Consider the following 18,720-nt stretch of genomic DNA (forward strand, 5'->3'; position numbering starts at 1 on the left):
ACCTCCAAAAGCTGATACCACTGCATTTTACGCAGGATCCTTCGTCTTGCCACATCACATCAAACCCTGCAACAATCTTCTTTTGGTTGAGGCATGCTGGTGGACTACTAGAAGTTTATTGTCCAAACTGCGAAACGCTTTAAGTGGTAGACTGAGGGCAATATACCGAACCAAGCAAGAGTCAAGTAGTCAGTTCATGTAGTAAATGGTTAGAAGATTTATCATAGAATACCTGTTATAGGTTACCCAACCAGCAGTAGCCTCCTCACTACGAAGCCCACCTTCTCTAACTGAACCTCTCAATGACTCCCCAACATGTATCGCGGGACGCCAGGATTCCAGCTGTCTTCCTTTCTACGCTCTTTTTGTTTCTCTGTATAACAAGTGCTATGTAAAAATTGTAATACTAAGAGCAGTGCTTTACAAAATGCCTAAAATGAAAGGTCGAGTGAGTAAAAAAGGCAAATGGCAAGGAGAATAACTAACTGAAACAGCCCTGTCAAGTGCCACGCATCAAGCGTTAGACTAACACATTTCGGTGTGGTCCGCCTCACCGCACTGAAATTCATTTATAGCACCTTCTCAGTAAGCTGGACCAAACAGCTAATAATTGCACCACACAGACAGAGCAAAGCTCTTAGCTGACAGCAGTACGTTTGCACGCTGCTTGCTCAGGTTGAGGGCTGGGTAGGTTTGCTCAGCTGGCCACAATGTCAACCATTCACCCGACACCCCGGCGCAGCACATCTGATTTACTGAGGACATCACCAGAGTCATTGCTCAATTGCTACTGCCAAGACAGCCTGGCAAGACACCCTGTGAGACCCACACCTGTAGACCGCGAGTGGCACAGCATAGTTTAACTTTAGAAGCCAGTGCAGCCAGGGCCGGACTGGCTACCGGGCAGTTGTGTGTGCTGCCGAGCTGGGGGCTGATTTTGTTGATGGGGACCTGAGTGTGCAAAACGAAATTCGTTTAGCTTTTTTTATTTCAAAGCTCACACAGGTTCCCATCAACGAAATAAGCCCCCATCACAGAGAAATTAGCCCCCAGCTCGGCAGCACACGAAAACGCCCTGTAGCCAGTCCAGCCCTGAGTGCAGCCGGGAGCAGGTCGCTGCCCCAACTCCCACTGAGTTGTGCAGTGCCTCGTGGCCCAAACGGGACACAGGGGTCGGTGTTTGATCGACCGCGAACGACCTCGGCAGACTCGCAGTGGCTGCCAGAGGGTGGTGGTAGGCTGCCTCAGCACTGCAGCCTGGCCCCCAGGTAGGTGACGTTCTGCTTTACATTCTGTTAGATAAACGCCACACATCACTACGTTTCTGAAAACTAGTAGATGTTGCTCTTTGAGTATCTGGTACGGATTTCTGCTTTCGTTTTCCTTGGTATAAATGTTTCTTTCAGCTTAAGTGTTGCAGTTGACCACACCACTCAAGCGGACACAGAAGCCAGACCATAGCAATGGACTTTGTACAATAAAAAAAACTTTTTAGGCTGCAGAAGGAATTAGATGAACTCTGCTTGTAGCAGAGGAGAAAGGCGAGAAGGAAACAGAGGCACGTGAAATACAAACCTCAACCTCTTCTTAGATTTCCAGTGCCAGTCATAGTTTACCGGGACGGAATAGTCTTTCATTGTAGTTGAACCTAGGGAAGCCTAAATAGACCACAAAGCATTCTGACCCTCATTGCGATTGGCCCAAAATAATACCGCTTATCCGTCTCACCCCTACCTCCAACAACCCCTGAAATTACCGGTACTGGAAGGCAGCCCAAATTACAGGGGGCTGGTGGAATTGATGGAGCAAGGATTCGCACGTAAAGCGACTTGCTTACTCAAGAACCTCGCCTAACTTGTAATCATATTAATTCAACCTGTCCGTCATTTATTTCGCCTTTTTTCCCAACACACGGGTGTCCCTAGGAGGCTTGCCTATGTGTTTTTCCATAATAACAAGCTTGCACTACTGAATGGCCGCTTCGCAGAAAATCCAATCTGCGCATGCGTCGGTCATACCCACGTGATGTGACGCACTCGCATTTTGGAGGGATATTGGTGCTCATGTGCATTGTCGCTGAAAATGGCCGCTTGTATTTAACCATGCACTCTGCCAGCTCCTGCTGCTTTTGCATATCTGTCTTTTTCGCACTAAACTTTAATGCTATAGATATTATAAAGTAAGGGGTGCAGTGAAGCTTTTTACGGTATACAGTGTACTCATTTTTTTGTATGATTCTAATTTGTTCTCGCTTACTTTTCATGAACCGCGTATCCATGGGCCTGGGGATGGGGAGCCGCTCCATATTGAAGCTCATCTCAACCCTGTCATGTGACATGGGAGAAACCCAACGGCGCAGAAGCTGAAACAAGCCAGCTGGCCTCTGAAGCAAGATGCGCCTGGGAGCTCACCTCCGAAATAGGAGGAGATGCTGAACTGTACCATAAAATTGTTACATTTGTTTCTATCTACTCTGAACACCATTGTCTTTCCCTCACGTATACCCTGGGAACTGAACTCTAGGGGGTGGGTACTGTCACTTGAATATTAATCATGAGAAACCTAAATTTTAGGAGGCGACAATGACATAACCTCCTCGCTTGACCAATCATAAGATGGGACCTTGTCACTTGCAACATTTGTGGGTGGTCTAGGGGTCCAGGAAAGGTATAACTAGCCTAGTTTAGCACCGAGAAATTGTCCGACTTGTCCGAGTAGCAGACCTGTCACTGACCCTACGAACTCTATAGGTGATTAATACAGAGCGCTGCGGAGCACTCTGTCCACACTTTCCACAAACTCCAAGGGGTGGAAATAGTCCTAAGTGCTGGCGAAGCACTTTTGCTGGGAGATTCGAAAACCCAATCGGGGTTACTGGCGGATTCTGTGCAGAGAGGGGGTAACGCAGGCGTTGCATCCGAAGCTGCAGGGGTTGGTCGTGCCCTTTGGAGAGCCCAGTCCTAACCCAAATCCTGAGGGGTATCCTGTCCTGACTGTCCGTGAGCTGTACTCGCTCACCTTCTGGTATTCCTGAATCCTTGAGGGTCCTGTCCCCGATTTTGTCCCAACTGACCCGTGGCCAGGGTTAGTCTTCCTTCCCGTCCTAGGTAAATATTTTATGTGGGTGTCCGTCTGACTATACTCTTACCTTTCCTCTTCTAAATAAAGCACTCTTGCCTGTGATATTGCCCTATCACCTTTAAAGTGATTTATATGCAGTTGTTTATTAGTGATGTTCCACTTCTCTCCCTACCTGTAGGATATTATTAAATTGTCATATTATTTTAGTGTGCTCCATTTTCCCTTCCCTTTAGTATGTTTGCAGTGAACTTAGTAAGAATAGCATAGAGTCTAGTTTAAGAATACTAGTGCACATGTTAGGTCCTTCTCACGTCCCTTGCCTTAGTTTAAACTCGTGCTGAATAGCTTGTTCCTAAATGCACATAACCTGTAGTGTTCCCAATTACTCTAATGGTACTTGCCCTAATCCATAGTTACATTGTGGCTTTAATCCTAATTATTGATGTACTGATTTGTATCTGCCTCATTATCCTGGCATATTCATTCTAAAATTTCTTTATAAAACTTTGAAAACCCATCAGGTGTCTGTGGTCATTATACAGTATAAAGTGTGGATAAATGTACTAAGTGTATAAAAGTTCTACTCCTTTTAGGAATCTTGTTGCCTGTCCACTGCTAGCTCCTGATCCATCAGGAGTAATGTGCCTGTGGTAAGTCAGGTACATGAATAGTAAGTGGTGTGAGAGTCACCCCCCGAATTACTCATAGTAGCGTGGGAAGGTTTCACCCGGTTCATGCAAAACACTGTCATCATATACACGCCAGGGCCCAGTGCGTGGAAAATTGGTAATCTGGTGACCCGGGTGACCTGCGCGCTCTATCAGAATAACCGGCTTGTACAATGGCAGTGAAAAGCAGTGTCTACAGGTCCACAACCAATAGTAGGATCCCCCTTTAACTCTCTCACAAGTCTGGATAGCATTCAGGGCACCGCTTTTAATAGGCAGGCATCGCTGGTACGGAGTACCTGCACTTCTTTCATTTGGAAGGAATAGCACCGGCACTTCTCAACACTGCCACAATGCTTTTAATGGGTTAGTACTGGCACTTCTCAGCTGCAAACAAGTACTTCTGCACAGATTGAGGGTCAAGAGCTTCTTGTTGAATGGCAGTTTTGTTTAATTTCTGTGTGGCCTGGACACATTTAGTGAGTTCTCAGGTAAGGTTTTGAAGTTGGTGTATGACTAGGAGGATCCAGGGGCCCAGGAGGCAAAGGCTGGCTAAGTCAGGAAACAATGTAATTGTTTTTCTGACGGGCTGCACGGCAACACTACTAGGAGGCATAGAAGAGAATGTTGTTGGGGCCTCACCTCCTGCTTGGGCTGGTTCTCACATGGGACAGAGAGGGCCTGGAGTCTGCACTGTCATTGTGATGCTCTGCAGGTTTAAGATCTTCCTAGAGTTTCTTGTTGCTCAAATGGGTGTAATGTCCGATCATTAATTGATTTTGCTCGTGAGAAAGTGTCACTCATAATTACACTGAAATTATGAAAATGTCACACATAGCAATCTGACACCTTGGCAGCTATGCTGAAACATTCATATTTCGGTATGGCACCTCGGTCACCGCCCTACGCCGTGATTCAACTCTGATCTACAAGACACCAGGGGCGCAGCTAGCATTGGTGCAGCAGTTGAGCTGATAACTGTTGTATTGTACACCCAACAGCGAGGGGGCATTTTTCTTGCTGGCACCAAAGGCCCATTGCACCTTTGCTACGTTATTGCAAGTCACAGGGCTTCTTAAGAACTTGGGCTGGTACAGACTAGTCTCTAAAGAAACCAGGTTACTTCCTAAACGTCTGCCACTTCTGAAAGTTAGTAAGGGCTGGTGACCATTCAATACTCTACTCCAGCACTCCCAGACATGTCAGAGACTCCGGCTGTATTGAAATCTCTTAGAGTGATACTTTTCAAGGGTGATGTTTCACAAGAACATGCTGAAATTACTATTTTTTTGGGCCCACAGCACACGTGTATTTCTCACTCTCTCTCTTTTTTTTGCACCATCCCCACGTGGGTGGACACGTCTGGGCCTGTTCCTCACCCGTGGAGCAGGTTCGGCACCCTGAGGTGCTGGGCTGATTACTTCTCCAAACCCTGCACTGGAATATGTTGGCCAGGTCGTTCCTCTAAACGGAGCTGTCAAAGAGATCGCAGGATGAAGAGTACAAAGGGGCATGATCTAAGTCTTACAACCAAATTTCTATCTTTTAACAGATAAATGAGAATTTCCATGTGACACACTACCTCATGTCAAAGGACCCATTTTGATTTAACCCGTGGAATAGGAGACATTACCCCAAAGCATGAGACTCACATCCAATACTACTTTCCTTCCTGATGGAGGCCTTCTCAATAATTGAGAGAAGCGTGCTCACGGGGTCTGCTTGAAAGGCTGAATGCCAATACAGGTGAGAAGACCAGGAAGAATGGCTGAGGTATGGAGTGCTGGTAGTTAAAGGGCTCTCTTTCTCCTTAAGACTATTGTGCTTCAATCCTGAGAAATTCCCTTTCCTTTGTCTTTTTCCTACTCTCCTTCAGGACTTCGAAAGGACCATTTAAAACAGCTCTCACCTGCAGACCTGTTAACCGATGATGTCTGTCAAGGTTTCTGCTCCAGGGGTGGGAGGAGGAACTGCCCTTCCCAGAATCGCTTAAACACAATATGTCTGGGTGGGTCCCAGAAGAGCTTGAATCTTGAAAGATGTACGGAAGCATCATGGAGTGTTTCGTCAACAAGAATTATATTGCCTTGCCAACAAGTGTAAAGCGAGCCCTCGGGGACACAACAAGATATGACCTTAAGTGGTGGTCTAAAGCCCCTCCATTGTGGTGATCTTGGGTGGCAGTCACTGAGGTCCCAGAGGGATCTACACTTCGTCCGTGTGCTGCCCTGACAATCCACATAAAGACTATTAGAAGGTAAATGAGGTGGAGTTTTTTATTTAATCCTACTAAGGACCCATATTTGCCATCACAGGCTAAACGTTGTGAATCCTCCAACTCCACACACTGCCACCTCGCAGGGGAGTTTTTGCGATTCTATTTTGAGATTTTTAGTATGTGGTATCCACTGCACAGTTTCTCGAAGTTCCATCTGTTTTTATTCATGAAATAATTAGTCTTTGTCACCAAATCAATGTTTTCCCTTACATATCCCTGAAACATTGTTTAGCGATTCTGGGGCCGATTTTATGCTCAGGTGAGAAGGAAAATATGGTCAAAATATACCCAACGGGATTGCCGGTCATCGCAGGGATCCAGCCCGCCTCCAGCAGGTAGGCCATGTCCTTCCTGGGGACCATCAGAAGAAAATTAAATCCGAAATCCAGACACCTAAGAACTCCAAGCTTCTCTATCTTCTAATACACGTTTGAGGGTTCTTTTCTTTATTTTGTTTGTATAGTTCAGACTTGTAACACAAGGGCAGCAGAGATCTTATGCAGGACAGAGTATATCATGATTGGTGTAGATTACAAAACATGAGTGCCGCACTTACAAGAGCTCGCTGCAGGTTTCAAGAGAACGGGGTGGCGTGGGGAAGAGAATTTAACTTCTTTCATGAACGTCAGGAGTTAAGGAGCCAGTCCTCAGATGAAAGGCAAGATGGTCCACAGAGAGGTGAAGAGTATGAAAAGAAGAAGACTGTCTATGGTCTTTTTTATGTGCAGTTTTCTATAGTGCAAACTCGATTCGAAGGCACTGGAGCGCTTTACCTTAGCACAAGTTACATTGCACAAGGACACATTCTTTTTGTGTTAAGCACGGGGAAATTAAGTGATTTTTCCATTATCACAGAATGTTGAGCTGACACAGAGTCAAACCAGGTTCCCCAGCACCAAAGTTGGCAGCTCTGTCCATTACTCCACATCTTCTCCATCGTCATCCACTTTTCTTGAATGGGGGAACCGCGAGTCTGTGGCCAGTGTTATCAGCGAGCATAGTTTCCTGTTAATGCGTGAAAGCACATAGGCTTCTACTGTGGACCTAAAAACGAAGGTCAGGCAATGGGAAATGATTCGCCCCAATCTTTGTGCTTGGTTCGTGACATTCTCTTTAAAAGAGAGCCATTGATCTCTGTAGAAGCAGAGGGACATGGGTTGGCTCAGAGAGCTGTGAAGCGTGCTTGCAGAGGCTTGTTGTAGCCAGTCTTCCACCTGGGACTGCAATTTGAAGCCACTGAGGGAAATCAACTCTGTTTCGGTAGGATTAGGATTAAGCTTGAGAGAGAGCAGACATTCAGATAAATTTCGAACACTGCACATTTATTAAAATTACTTCACGTGTATCTTTTGAAGCACATTGAATTATATCTTGGCAGTCCTATGGCATTTCAAATTCCTTTTTTTCTATTGGCAGAATTTCAGGAAAAAGTAAACACAATGAGTACCTTCTACTGGAGAGGGGGGTCAGTCTGGAGCTTTAGCTGATCCAGAACTCTACTGTGGCTCCACCTTTTCCAAACAAATCCACGCTCCACCCAACCCCAGAAAAAAGTTACAGCCATACAGATTACTTAGCCATGCACTCTTTCAGCGATGGACTGATTAGGGGAAACACTAATGGAGCATGGAAGTCAGCAGAATACCTCCCAAGGGTAGAATGAAGCACAGATCTTGTGGTAAGGAATAGCAGGCGGACAGCCTGAAAGTCAGGCCTTCTACTTAGCATTGACAGTGCAGCGGCAAAATGCAATTGTTGGAAATTTGCCCTTTCTGCAGCGTCACCCTGAACTTTTCCTGCCTTTTTGCTGAACCCTATTTTTGCTGGCAATAGAACACTGTGCTCTTTAACCCTGCTAACCAACAGTAAAGTGCTTGTGCTCCTCATTTCAACATATCAAAATCAGTACTAGTGCAGAATGATAGCAGTACTTAAAAAAACAACATTTAGTAAAATAACCATTTTTAAGACTTTTAAAACAGAAACAAGTGTGTGTGTACTTTTATTAGCATGCGTATGTAAAAATCTCAAGTGAAATCCCACAAACACCTCACCATACCCGACTTAAAGCATCTGTACCCAACTATTTACTACATAATACATAATTTACTACTATCTGAGGAAGCGTATTGCTTTCTATGTGCCGCGGAGGTCGCTGCGGTCGGCGGACCTGGCTAAAATGGAGGTGCCTGTGGTCAAACGTGTTCGGATGGGAGGTCGTTCCTTCCAACACGTGACTGCCTGCTTGTGGAACGAGCTCCCACTTTCCCATCGGAAAGCGAACAACCTCCTGGCTTTCAGGAAGGAGTTGAAGACTCTGCTCTTTACCAAGTAATCCGCTGTGACTGTAGTAGGTTTGCCTTTGGTTTCCTGTCTCTCTGGGCCTCTTTGCCAAAGCGCCGGGACACCCTTTTGGGGTAGCCGTGCGCTCAAAAAGTTTCGGCTTAACATAACATAACATAACATAATATATTCATTAGGGGGGTGTAACACCCCAAACACCCACCCTGAAACTAAGCCCTTGAATATAAGTCCATAGTATAGGGAAATCACACTGTACCCAGTGTAGGTTTATTGTCACCAGTGGGCTGCAGCACACAACTTACCATCCACCTCAGTGTCACTGCAAATATGACTGCCGTAGCCTAGTTGTGCAGATTTATACTGCAAATTGGACCGGTCAAAATAACCCATTTTGGTGGGCCTAAGCCCTACTTTTAAATATTAATAAGTCAACACTAAGTGAGCCTGTTCATCTATTATGCAGGGGACCTGGTATTTAAAAGTATGACATGACAAGGTTAATGTTTATCATGTCTTTACAGTGACAAGCACCTCAAAGCTATTTTAACTGCAGCTGGGTTGGCTGTTTCATAGGAAAGCATTGGTATACAATTACGTTTAATAAATGTTATCTCTGCCTAGGAAACAACTGCAAATTACATTTTTGTGACTTTTTGAAATATTTGTCACAAGCCTAATTTACTGGTAAAGTTGGATTTGTAATAAAAAGTCATCAAAAACGTCAGCTTTGCCCTGACAAATTTCCAGGAGCTAAATCTGCATTTTCCTCTCTCTCTTCTGTCAGCCAGTAATTAGCATTTCAAAGGGCGTGAATGAAGTGTTCGCAGGACAGACTCAAAAGTCCATTGGGAGGCAGGGAGTGTTTTGCCCTTGAAAGGATGGCTTGTGGGCTGGACTCAAGGACTTTCTTAACGTCTAAGAGGCCTACTGACAAGTAGGCCTGGGTGAGTAGTTTTGGTATTTTAGAATTACTCTTTTGATGCAAAATAACAGACAAATACACGATTAAGCCCATTGGCGTAATTATGAGCACAAATATCCTACTGCAAGAGCATAGGAACACCAAACTTAGTGAGTGGCTACTGGCTGCTGCTGTTTGTGTTTTGTTACATTTAGCTCTATTATCTTAGCGCAAAATGCATCCTCCGATCGTTAAATAGCGCTAAAAGCTGGGTTATGCTCCATTCGTAGTTCTGCATAATCTTGAGACATTTTACTGTAATTTTAGTAACTACGCTACAGCAAATTATTTGACTTATGCCCACCCCTACTCACAAGCAGATGTAGCTAACACCCATGCCTGCACCACCCTCAATTGTCTCCCACCCACCCAGACCGGCCTCCGTCACAGCGGGCCTCTTGTTGACATCACAGTGTCAGATCCTGCTGGAGGTCAAGACCTGCTTTGCTGGTATTTTCATATGACATATGGGGTGCGCTTCAACGGAGGGAAACAGAATGGCAAAACAATTAGTGTGTATTCATTGTTTGTTTGCTGAAAGCTCAGCTATGTCCTACCAGACCTGAGGTTGTTGTGGGCACAGGGGCTGCCTAAATTGGACTTTAGTCTTAGATGTCGGAAGATACTGGGATTACTATAGTACACTCACCACACCCACACCAAGCCCTCAGAAAGAAAGTGTAATATGACTGAAGACTTCAGCCACTTTGACAATGCCCAAAGTGCTCAGGGTTAGCCCTATTGATTAGGGATTTCCCAGAGGTCATTCCAAGCACCCAATTCAGCACGCTTCTGGGCCTATGGAATATCAGAAGAGGACTGAACTTGCTGTCTGAGACCTGACTAAAGGGCGTTATCTATGCTCCCTCTTGTACCCAGGCCAAAGAGGACTCTGAGGGTTCCAGTTAATGATATAGGGACACAGTAATCTACAAGGAGCCTTTTCCTGTAACTGTCCAGCTGACCAGTGGCAACTGAACCAGTACTGGATTGCTGTTGGAAGTATCAAGCAAAATATGCTTAGGGTCACAGGCCATGATTGGGTTCACTATGATGGTCGTGAGAATAAGGTAAAAATGGGCAAAGTCTTTTTCATGTGGAGCCAACCTAGGTAATCAGGAAAGATCCTCAAGCTAAAAAGAGAACTTTCGCCTAAGGAAGGCCGAATGGTAGCTCGATCATTTAAGAAATCTACTTCCCCTTACTTATATTCTAAGTGCAGTTTATTCAAGAAGACTCTGGGTTTCTTATTGTGCCATATGAAATGGGAATGCAATTTATTTATGGCAGAAGAAAAGTTAGGAGAGGGTCTGAATGGGACCATACTCGATAAAGAGTTCAACAATGGTTTGATCATCATTTTTAGCTATTCCAGTAATACCCATCAAAGGATGTTTTTGTGATCAAGTGTGAAGTAGTTCTTTGATTGCGCAGGTTTTTTCCTTCATTGTGCAGTATGGACACATTTAGGAACTGAACAACCATATGCCTAAGTACTTAATACATTTTGGTAACCAGTGCAAGCCAGCTCATTTATATAGACTCTAGAAGGCAAAGTCGTGTAAGTGGAAGTACTACAGTTTATTCTAGATTTAAACAGTATAGAAAGGCCTCAGAATATTCCCAAATTATATCCAATAGGGTCAGAACAGATTTACCAGAAATACTAGCATTGTTGTAAAAATGTTATTAGAATATACAGCCGTTTAAGAGTGCGTGACTTAAAGGAGATGCATGTAATTCTTGGTTTCCTGAACCATGCTAATGAGTCTTCAAAGAGGTATTGGCGACAAGCAGAAAAATTATTAATGAGAGGGAGCCTCGCTGATGAATTTCTTGACTTAGGTGTATGAAATCTGATAGAGTACCATTTATTATGACCCCTTGCTTGAAACACACGTTCAACACCATTACCATTTTCATAAAGTGATCACTGAGTACATACTATTGCAGGGTTGCTGGCAGACAAGGCCAGAAGTCCTTATTAAGGGGCTTTTCAGTATCTAATGTGATTGTGGCTGAAGGTGGGTTGGCCGATTGAGCTCTTTGTACCAAATGGTAGAAGATGAGGGTATTGTTGTTGGCCATCTTATTTCTAACAAAAACTTTTCTGAGGAGTGTATTAGTGTGGTAATTACCTTTTCCATCCTCCCTACTATAATCGTTGCATACGTTTTGGTTCTGTGTTCATCAATGAGATAAGCCTATAGCTATTTTTGTCAGGGACAGGAATACTTGGGAATTAGCAAATAAAACAAGTTGATGGACGGAGTCTTGAAACTTTTCAACCACTCACCCCAGTCAAATGATCTGGGTTGAATCCATCCTTCTTTTGCTCACTATACCACCCCAGTGTAAACCCAGTCATTTGCAAACCAGTCTTGACCCTGCTCCACATGGGAACAGTCCAGCCCGAACTGCCAGGCCAGGTCCTCCCTGGACTGGATACAAGCTTCATGGGACCGGTTTCGGGATTACACCCCTCATCAGTCGTACTTGGGAATTACAACTGTTGCCTCAGCTTCCATGACTGTTACTTAATCTTTCAGAATAAAATGTAGCAAGACAGTTTCAAGAGGGTCAATGATACCCTGTGAAAAAGGTTTTAGAAAAAGTTATGGGGTGATCATCAGACTCTGGAGCTTTATCACTTGGTAATAAGAAAATAGCTTTCAAGTCTATCAAGTTGTTTGTTAAGGTATTCTTTGTCTTCGTCTACAATGTTGACATTAATTTAGTTTAGAAATGCAATGTATTGCTCCATTATAGTTTTAGTGGTAGTTGTATCAGGAATGGTATAATACACTTTAAAAGCCATTCCCACCTGTTTATGTTTGGAACAGATATTACCGGTTTTGTCTTTTATGCTAGTGATTACAGAAGTATTCCTTTTGGATTATAGATTAGATGCTAGGATTGTACCAGCTTTGTTTAAGTGGCAGTGTTTCTTGACTTTCTAGGTTTGAACCCATGTCTTCGCTCTCATGTTAATGGCTTATGTTCATACTTTAGCCATTTGATGGTTACTGTGCAAGTGATCGTTCTTCTAAATGTTTAATCTCAACAGAAATGTAATTTAACATCAATTGCTTTATGTTTCCTGACCATTAGGCTAATCATGGTGCCTTCAGTGATTATCAAGGCAGGCTTAAGTATAGCAGAAGAGTTATATGATCCAGAGTTCTCTTGAATGGATTCATATTTCCTCTTTATCAGTGTCTTTGCAACGGCTGCAGGTTCATGGACAGATGTGTTTTTGGGGCCTATTCAATGAGATGCACACGTGATCTGAGACAAGAATAGTTTCTCTCTTTGAGTCGGAAATACTTTTGTAAATAGGCTGAATAAATTAGGAGATAGTTAATTTGGGAATCGCTCTGGTGGGGTAAAAGAAAGTAAAATCCCCTGCCATCAGGTTTTTTAGAGTCTCCTAGTAGCTTTCAATCTATGTGATGTGTAAAGGTTCTGCATTTGCCTGTGCGCTTTATAAGGATGAACATGGTAGAGGAGGTGCTTATCAGTTATGCCATCCAAGGTTGATGAAATCCTCAACCAAAGATATTGTTGGCGTTCTGTGAGAACTCTTCATTTTCTTATTAAGAGAGCTCCAGAAGTCTGGAGTGTAATAACTAGCAACAATCATGTTCAGGATATAAATATCTAGGTCATTATTCTAGTTTCTCATGATTAACCACTCGCTTCAGAATATGTTTCTGACAATATCTTAACACTTGGGTCTCCAAGTAAAAATTAATAATGCCATTCTTTTCTTTATGGCATCAAAGTATATGCTTTCCTCAGACCACCCACGTCTTACCAAGGAGGCCTTGTGGGAGGTTAGTTTGTTTTTGTACTAAAAAGGTGTTATCGCCTTTCAATTTATGGAACTTTCTTCTACACTTGGTGGTTTAGCCATTATGTGTTTAGTGATAGGATTTTAAGACCAGTCATTTAGAACATGTGATTGATAGATCAAAGTGATACTCTGAATAATGGGGAACAAGGTGTTTGGCTTGTGATACCACTGTTGATTGCTGCTCTTAAGGGGACTAGCTGAGGTGTGAATGCCGCTCAACACTTAACGAGATGGGACCACATGAAAATAAAGAAAAGTAAAGAAAACAGAAAAGTAAAGCAGTAGTGGAGATTGAAAATGATGACAAATCATAAACCAAGACCCCAAACTCCATACCTCCCTTCCACTTAATACCCATCACAAAACACAAACTTATTAAAATGAGGACTGTGGTGATGACACCAGAAAGCGTCCCTCATCTCAACCATCCTGTACTAATCCAACATTTAAAGGATTTAAAGTTTGGCAGAATATCATCTCGAGTCCCAGTTAAGGGCAAAGTGACTAGAGGGCAACGTAATTAGAGTAGTAATTATATTTGTTTGAGTAACACATAGGACATAGGAGACAAGCATATACGCTATCAGAGAAACCACTGAGCTAATATTTCGATTAATGAGAGCCCTTCAGAGCTAGAACACCTATGTACTAAGTGGTCTTTGTAGATGCAGACATGAATAACTACAATTATGAAAGTAGTAGACACAGATAGGTATGGGTGAGAAGTGTGTTAGCTAACAACTTAAAGTACAACATACATTCCTACTAGGTCGTGAACAGGGAAAAGGGAAATAAGTTCATTCAAGCCAAAGCTTCACCTGGAAAAATGGGCTCCTGGTGAACTGTGGTCACTTGTACTGTAGTTTGGAAAGGGATTCTGAATTATAACGGTAGTAACCCGACGTAAAGCTATGATGTTATATTTAGATCCTTTTAGGAGCATTGTGCCTGCTGCAAACCTGGACTACTATAAGAGCAACTATATGGAGAAAATACATACGTGAACCTGGTAACACAAGGAGACAAACTAAGACTATGAAAGAAAGAAGAAATCAGTAGTGAAGATATGGAATGAATGAACAGACGCCATTACTAAACAGTGGAAGCACGAGGGTGAACCCTTTGGATTCTGTGCGTTTCTCGGACAAGATGTCACCAAAAGTCAATATGCACCAGAAGTCTTTCAACTATGCTAGCTTGTCCAGTTTCACATTTGCATTCAGATGACTATTTTCAAGCCAGGGAATGTCTTTTTCGCTGCAAAGGCTAAGTTAGAGCGCACATTCCATCTGCTGGTGTTGTGTAAAGGCAAAAAAGATAAGAACTAACTTAAACGAGTTTCCCCTAAACACGTACAACAGAAAAAAGCAAATCCCAGGCATAGGCTGCACAGACCTGTCAGTGGGGAGGGGTCCAACAGAGGTCCAGGAAACGGGTGCATGGCCACATTCAGGATACCCTCATTAGATACATTTAGGCATTACACACGTTGGAAAAATTGCCACATTAAATATATTTGCAAACAATTCAACTAAATTGAAATCGTTTACACAGTCTGTAGTTTTTCTGACAATCCTGCTTGGGTGCAATCCTTCGGGACCAGTGCTGGACATCTGACACTTCCCTTGTCCCTCCACCAAAACCCCAGCAGCAAAACAATGGCAGCATCTGTGCTAATCAACATTTTCACCTGGAGCCACCTGAGGATTTACTTCATAGACGACACGCAAAAAGCGGAGTTCGAGGTCATAAAGCCGATGGCACAGTTTAGATCATAAGTAAAAAGCAATGACACCGTAACCATGTCTTTGTCAAGCAAAAAAATAAAAAAATATAACTCTCAAACATGATCAGCAATCCAATCACAAGCACATATTGCTGTTTATGGTTGTCAGTGAAATTCCCTTGACTTTCTGTGGTGAAGCATCCCCCACACCTCTACTGATCTTCATCGTGGAATAAACACCAGAATAGACTCAAGCTGAACTCATGCAGTTTGTTAGTGATGAACATGCACTGCCCGAGATCTTACATGGAATCTGAGCTTTGCATCATACAATTGCAGCTAAAAGCATTATTTCCCGGACAGAACTTCATACGCACACATTTGACTTGTGCATTCAGCTTGGGGAGAACCCTGGAGAGAAGTAAAGCAGAAGAGGGGAGAGGCGATCAAGGGGACTGTCTTCTGTTCCTTGCTAGATACAGTGGATAGTTGTTCAGCTTTCCACTTGTTGCAGCACCGAAGTGTCAGTCCCTCGGCTAATGTGTGCTCTGCCTTGTATACTTCTAAGGCAGCAGTAAGAAGATTGTTCATGCCTATGGTTGACTAACTTCCACACTGATAAATAGACACTGGTTAGAAATAGCCTTTGGATCTAGACTGTAATCTATGATGTATGCTGAGAGACAGTTGTAACATACCGCTTTGAACTCATAAATGCATAACTTGCATCATACTTTGATTTTTTTTTTTTTTAGAACAAGTGATCTGCACTCACGTATATGAGCCCAGAGTAGTAGCGGTCCTTCAAGTTGTGCAGCACGGAGGCCTCGTTAAGGCAGGTCAGCTCCGCCATGTCCTCAACCTTGGTGAACTTGGGTGGGTTCATCTTCTGAATGTCATCTTTGGCCACCGTGACCCGCTTGCCATTCTCGGCCAGCTCCACCACCACTTCATCACCACGCTCCTCCTTCAGGCTGGCGGCCTCAAAACCATGCTTCTCTGAGGGCACCCAAACCTGCCGCTTGGCTGTCCAGTCAGCCTGCGTGGCCTGGTTGCCCATAAAGTCACGGTCCACAAAGAGGTATCGCTCTGCATCATCCCGATGTGCAGTGCGGGACGTCATCCTGGGTGAGGGAACACTACCACCAATTGGATACCTGCAAAGCAGAGAAAAGCAGGCATTAACAAAAGTAAGAGTGTGAACAGAAAGAATATCATCATTTATTTTAGGTGAAAACAAAACTACCCCAAAGAGTCATAACCTTTAATGTAGATAATACAAACGATATACTGCAAAATAAGTACAGTTTCAGTCTAACAGAATGAATTACAAAGGGAAGATATTTCAACAAAATGGATCATGCAACAGGAAGACGGATAAAGTGATTCATTGTGCATCTAGTTCCACGCACCAGAGCTGCAGACTCGACTCACGGGGTAGTAACTTAGTTCTATGAAGATTGTAGTTTGAGTTACTAAGACTTTAGTTTACTTCTCTAAGAATACCCAAGTCAGAAGATAACACTACAGAGAACTTTGTGAAACTTTAGGCCCATCAGAGGCAAGGTAGATTGAAAATCAAGGTCACTTCTAATCAGTGCAGCATTCGGTCAAGAGCAAGAAATACATCTGAGCAAACAGGCTGCTGATTTTTACACTAGTTGGATGTTCCACATAATGGGAGCCACGCACGTAACAAAAACTCGCTTAACCACAGGTATGGGGAGGGTACAAACTTCAAATGCTCCTCAGAGCAAGGGTGGTACAATGGTCAGACTACGTTTGAAGAGGACAACAGGGCTCAGTGGATACCAGGAGTGTGAGCAGGAGGAGGATGGTACATTTAAGCAGTTCCTACTATTCACCCTGCCCCTCAGGCTCCTCCTCAGTACTTGACACACCCCTGCTTCCCCTGGAAGAGCAGGCATCCAGTTAGACTCCCGCACGGATGCCCCTTTCTCCTAATAAAGAATGATGAGGTATGAGTAAGGATCTGCGACCCAAAACGCCTGCCTTTTTCTAGTCATGATGTGCGTGGAGAGGTCCTGAAGGGAGGCCCAGTTTATGAAATCAAATAAAGATAAAGGTGGGGTCCCTAACACTCAACCAAGCAAGGTCTCTTGACATGTGACGGGAACTTTGTGCTAGGATTACCTCCATTACTTAACCCTACTGCACTGCAAGGTCCACCTCCCCGAAGAGGAAACCACCCGGCACCATGGGAAGCGGATTGGTGGCAGCATGATCAATGTTATCTTTTTGGCATTTGTTCAGCGCCCCCTCTGCCATTACTAGGAACCTCAGTGCATAGTGTCTAGGGCATGAATTATGGCATTCCAATGAAGCTTGAGGGCTTTACCAACTGAATGTCTGAATCTTTGCCCAAAAATCCACCGTTTGACCGAACGTTAGAGATAACCCAAGGTTGATACTGCTATCTGCATAAAAGAACTGTAGTTTGTGATTACCAATTAGTTGGCATATCTGAACTGTGCTATATACGTGTAAGTTACTTCGTTCAATTAGCCTTGTTTGGGGTTATTATGTGACGGCGCTTGCTGGTTAGTACTATCATGATCCCCCTAACAGTAAACCATATTGAATATCTGAGCTGTGCTTATATGTGAGGTGGTTTATTTTTTTTTCTTTTCACTGTTTTTATGACCTCCTGGTTTGTACATGTGAACTCAAACACACAAAAGGTGATGGTTGGAATGCTTGCAAATAGTCTAACCTCCAGTAAATAAGGTAGCATTTAAACTCATTCTTTTTTGGCCCACCATGCCACAGGTTCTCGCTGAACTGGAACACAAGCAACTGCAGACCAGTTTCGGCCTATTGGGCCTCTTCAGTCAGACGCAGCTTGGTGCTAGGGTCAGAGTGAGCACGGCACCCGCGGCTGGGCACTTCCTTGACCACTTGGCGCATAACAGAAATTACACAAAAAGTGATGGAAGAAATTCTTGCATATAGGCTGACCACTGACAATCCCTCATGATAACATTCAAACCCATCTTTTTTTGCCCATCATGCAATCTCAGATTAGACCCATCCATATGCAAATATGCCTTGACCCTGCTCCAATAGGAACAGTCCAGATATATTACTTCTCGCTCCCTTCCCCAATGCAGGAGTGAAGGAAGCAATTGTGCCAGTGATCCAACACAATGACTGGGACTGAACGCAATTTCAAACATGGCAATGGACACAAAGAAATGGACTAGCATATCCCAGATATACAAGACACCCATTAACAGGGACAGCCACCACTCACTTCATGAAGATCAAAGTCGCAGGTCTCTGGGTCTTGTGTTCACCCTCGCATAATCTTTAAATCTATACTTATTTTGCAGATATCTAATGTTTATTTCACACAAGAGGGAAGCAGTGGGTAGCACAGATTTTTTACACACTATCTTAGGAAAACTAAGTTCTAGGATACGCATATTTAAAAATGTCAATTTCTATGGTGAAACTGCAATGCCTTACAGCCAGTTTAAATATATAGTATAAATTTAGGTATTAGATTCCAGAGCTATCCATCAACTCACAAAACAGATGATACAGTTTGCGGAATTAGACAACTGAGCCATCCATCAAGTATCCCCGCACTTATTGGTCAAGACAACATAGTTCGACACACATTCACACAAAACACTCGCATACATGTATTTGTCAGTCAGAATAATTCTGACTTACTCCAACTTATAACGTCATGTGTTTGTCCAGACCAACTCTATGCAAGACCTCTAGTAAAAGGTACATTCTAATTTATCTAAGATCTGTCCAGCATCAAGCGTTGTCATCATATTTTCTAGGCATGATCCAGTCTGGTGAAGAATGGAA

At 43.5% G+C, this 18,720-nt stretch overlaps 1 protein-coding gene across 3 annotated transcripts in view; it reads right to left on the reverse strand.

Annotated features, from left to right (window-relative positions):
* Positions 1-18,720, reverse strand: part of LOC147701804 (myosin-10-like) — a 633,212-nt gene that overhangs the window by 337,727 nt on the left and 276,765 nt on the right. For all 3 annotated transcript variants that reach the window (XM_086930428.1, XM_086930427.1, XM_086930429.1), the window contains exon 2: positions 15,650-16,031. In XM_086930428.1, coding sequence (XP_086786554.1) covers positions 15,650-15,997 — 348 coding nt within the window. In that variant the 5' untranslated portion in view covers positions 15,998-16,031. The remainder of the gene's footprint in view (positions 1-15,649; positions 16,032-18,720) is intronic.

Source organism: Lissotriton vulgaris, chromosome 7, assembly GCF_964263255.1.
Source record: "Lissotriton vulgaris chromosome 7, aLisVul1.2, whole genome shotgun sequence".
In the NCBI taxonomy this organism is placed as follows: domain Eukaryota; kingdom Metazoa; phylum Chordata; class Amphibia; order Caudata; family Salamandridae; genus Lissotriton; species Lissotriton vulgaris.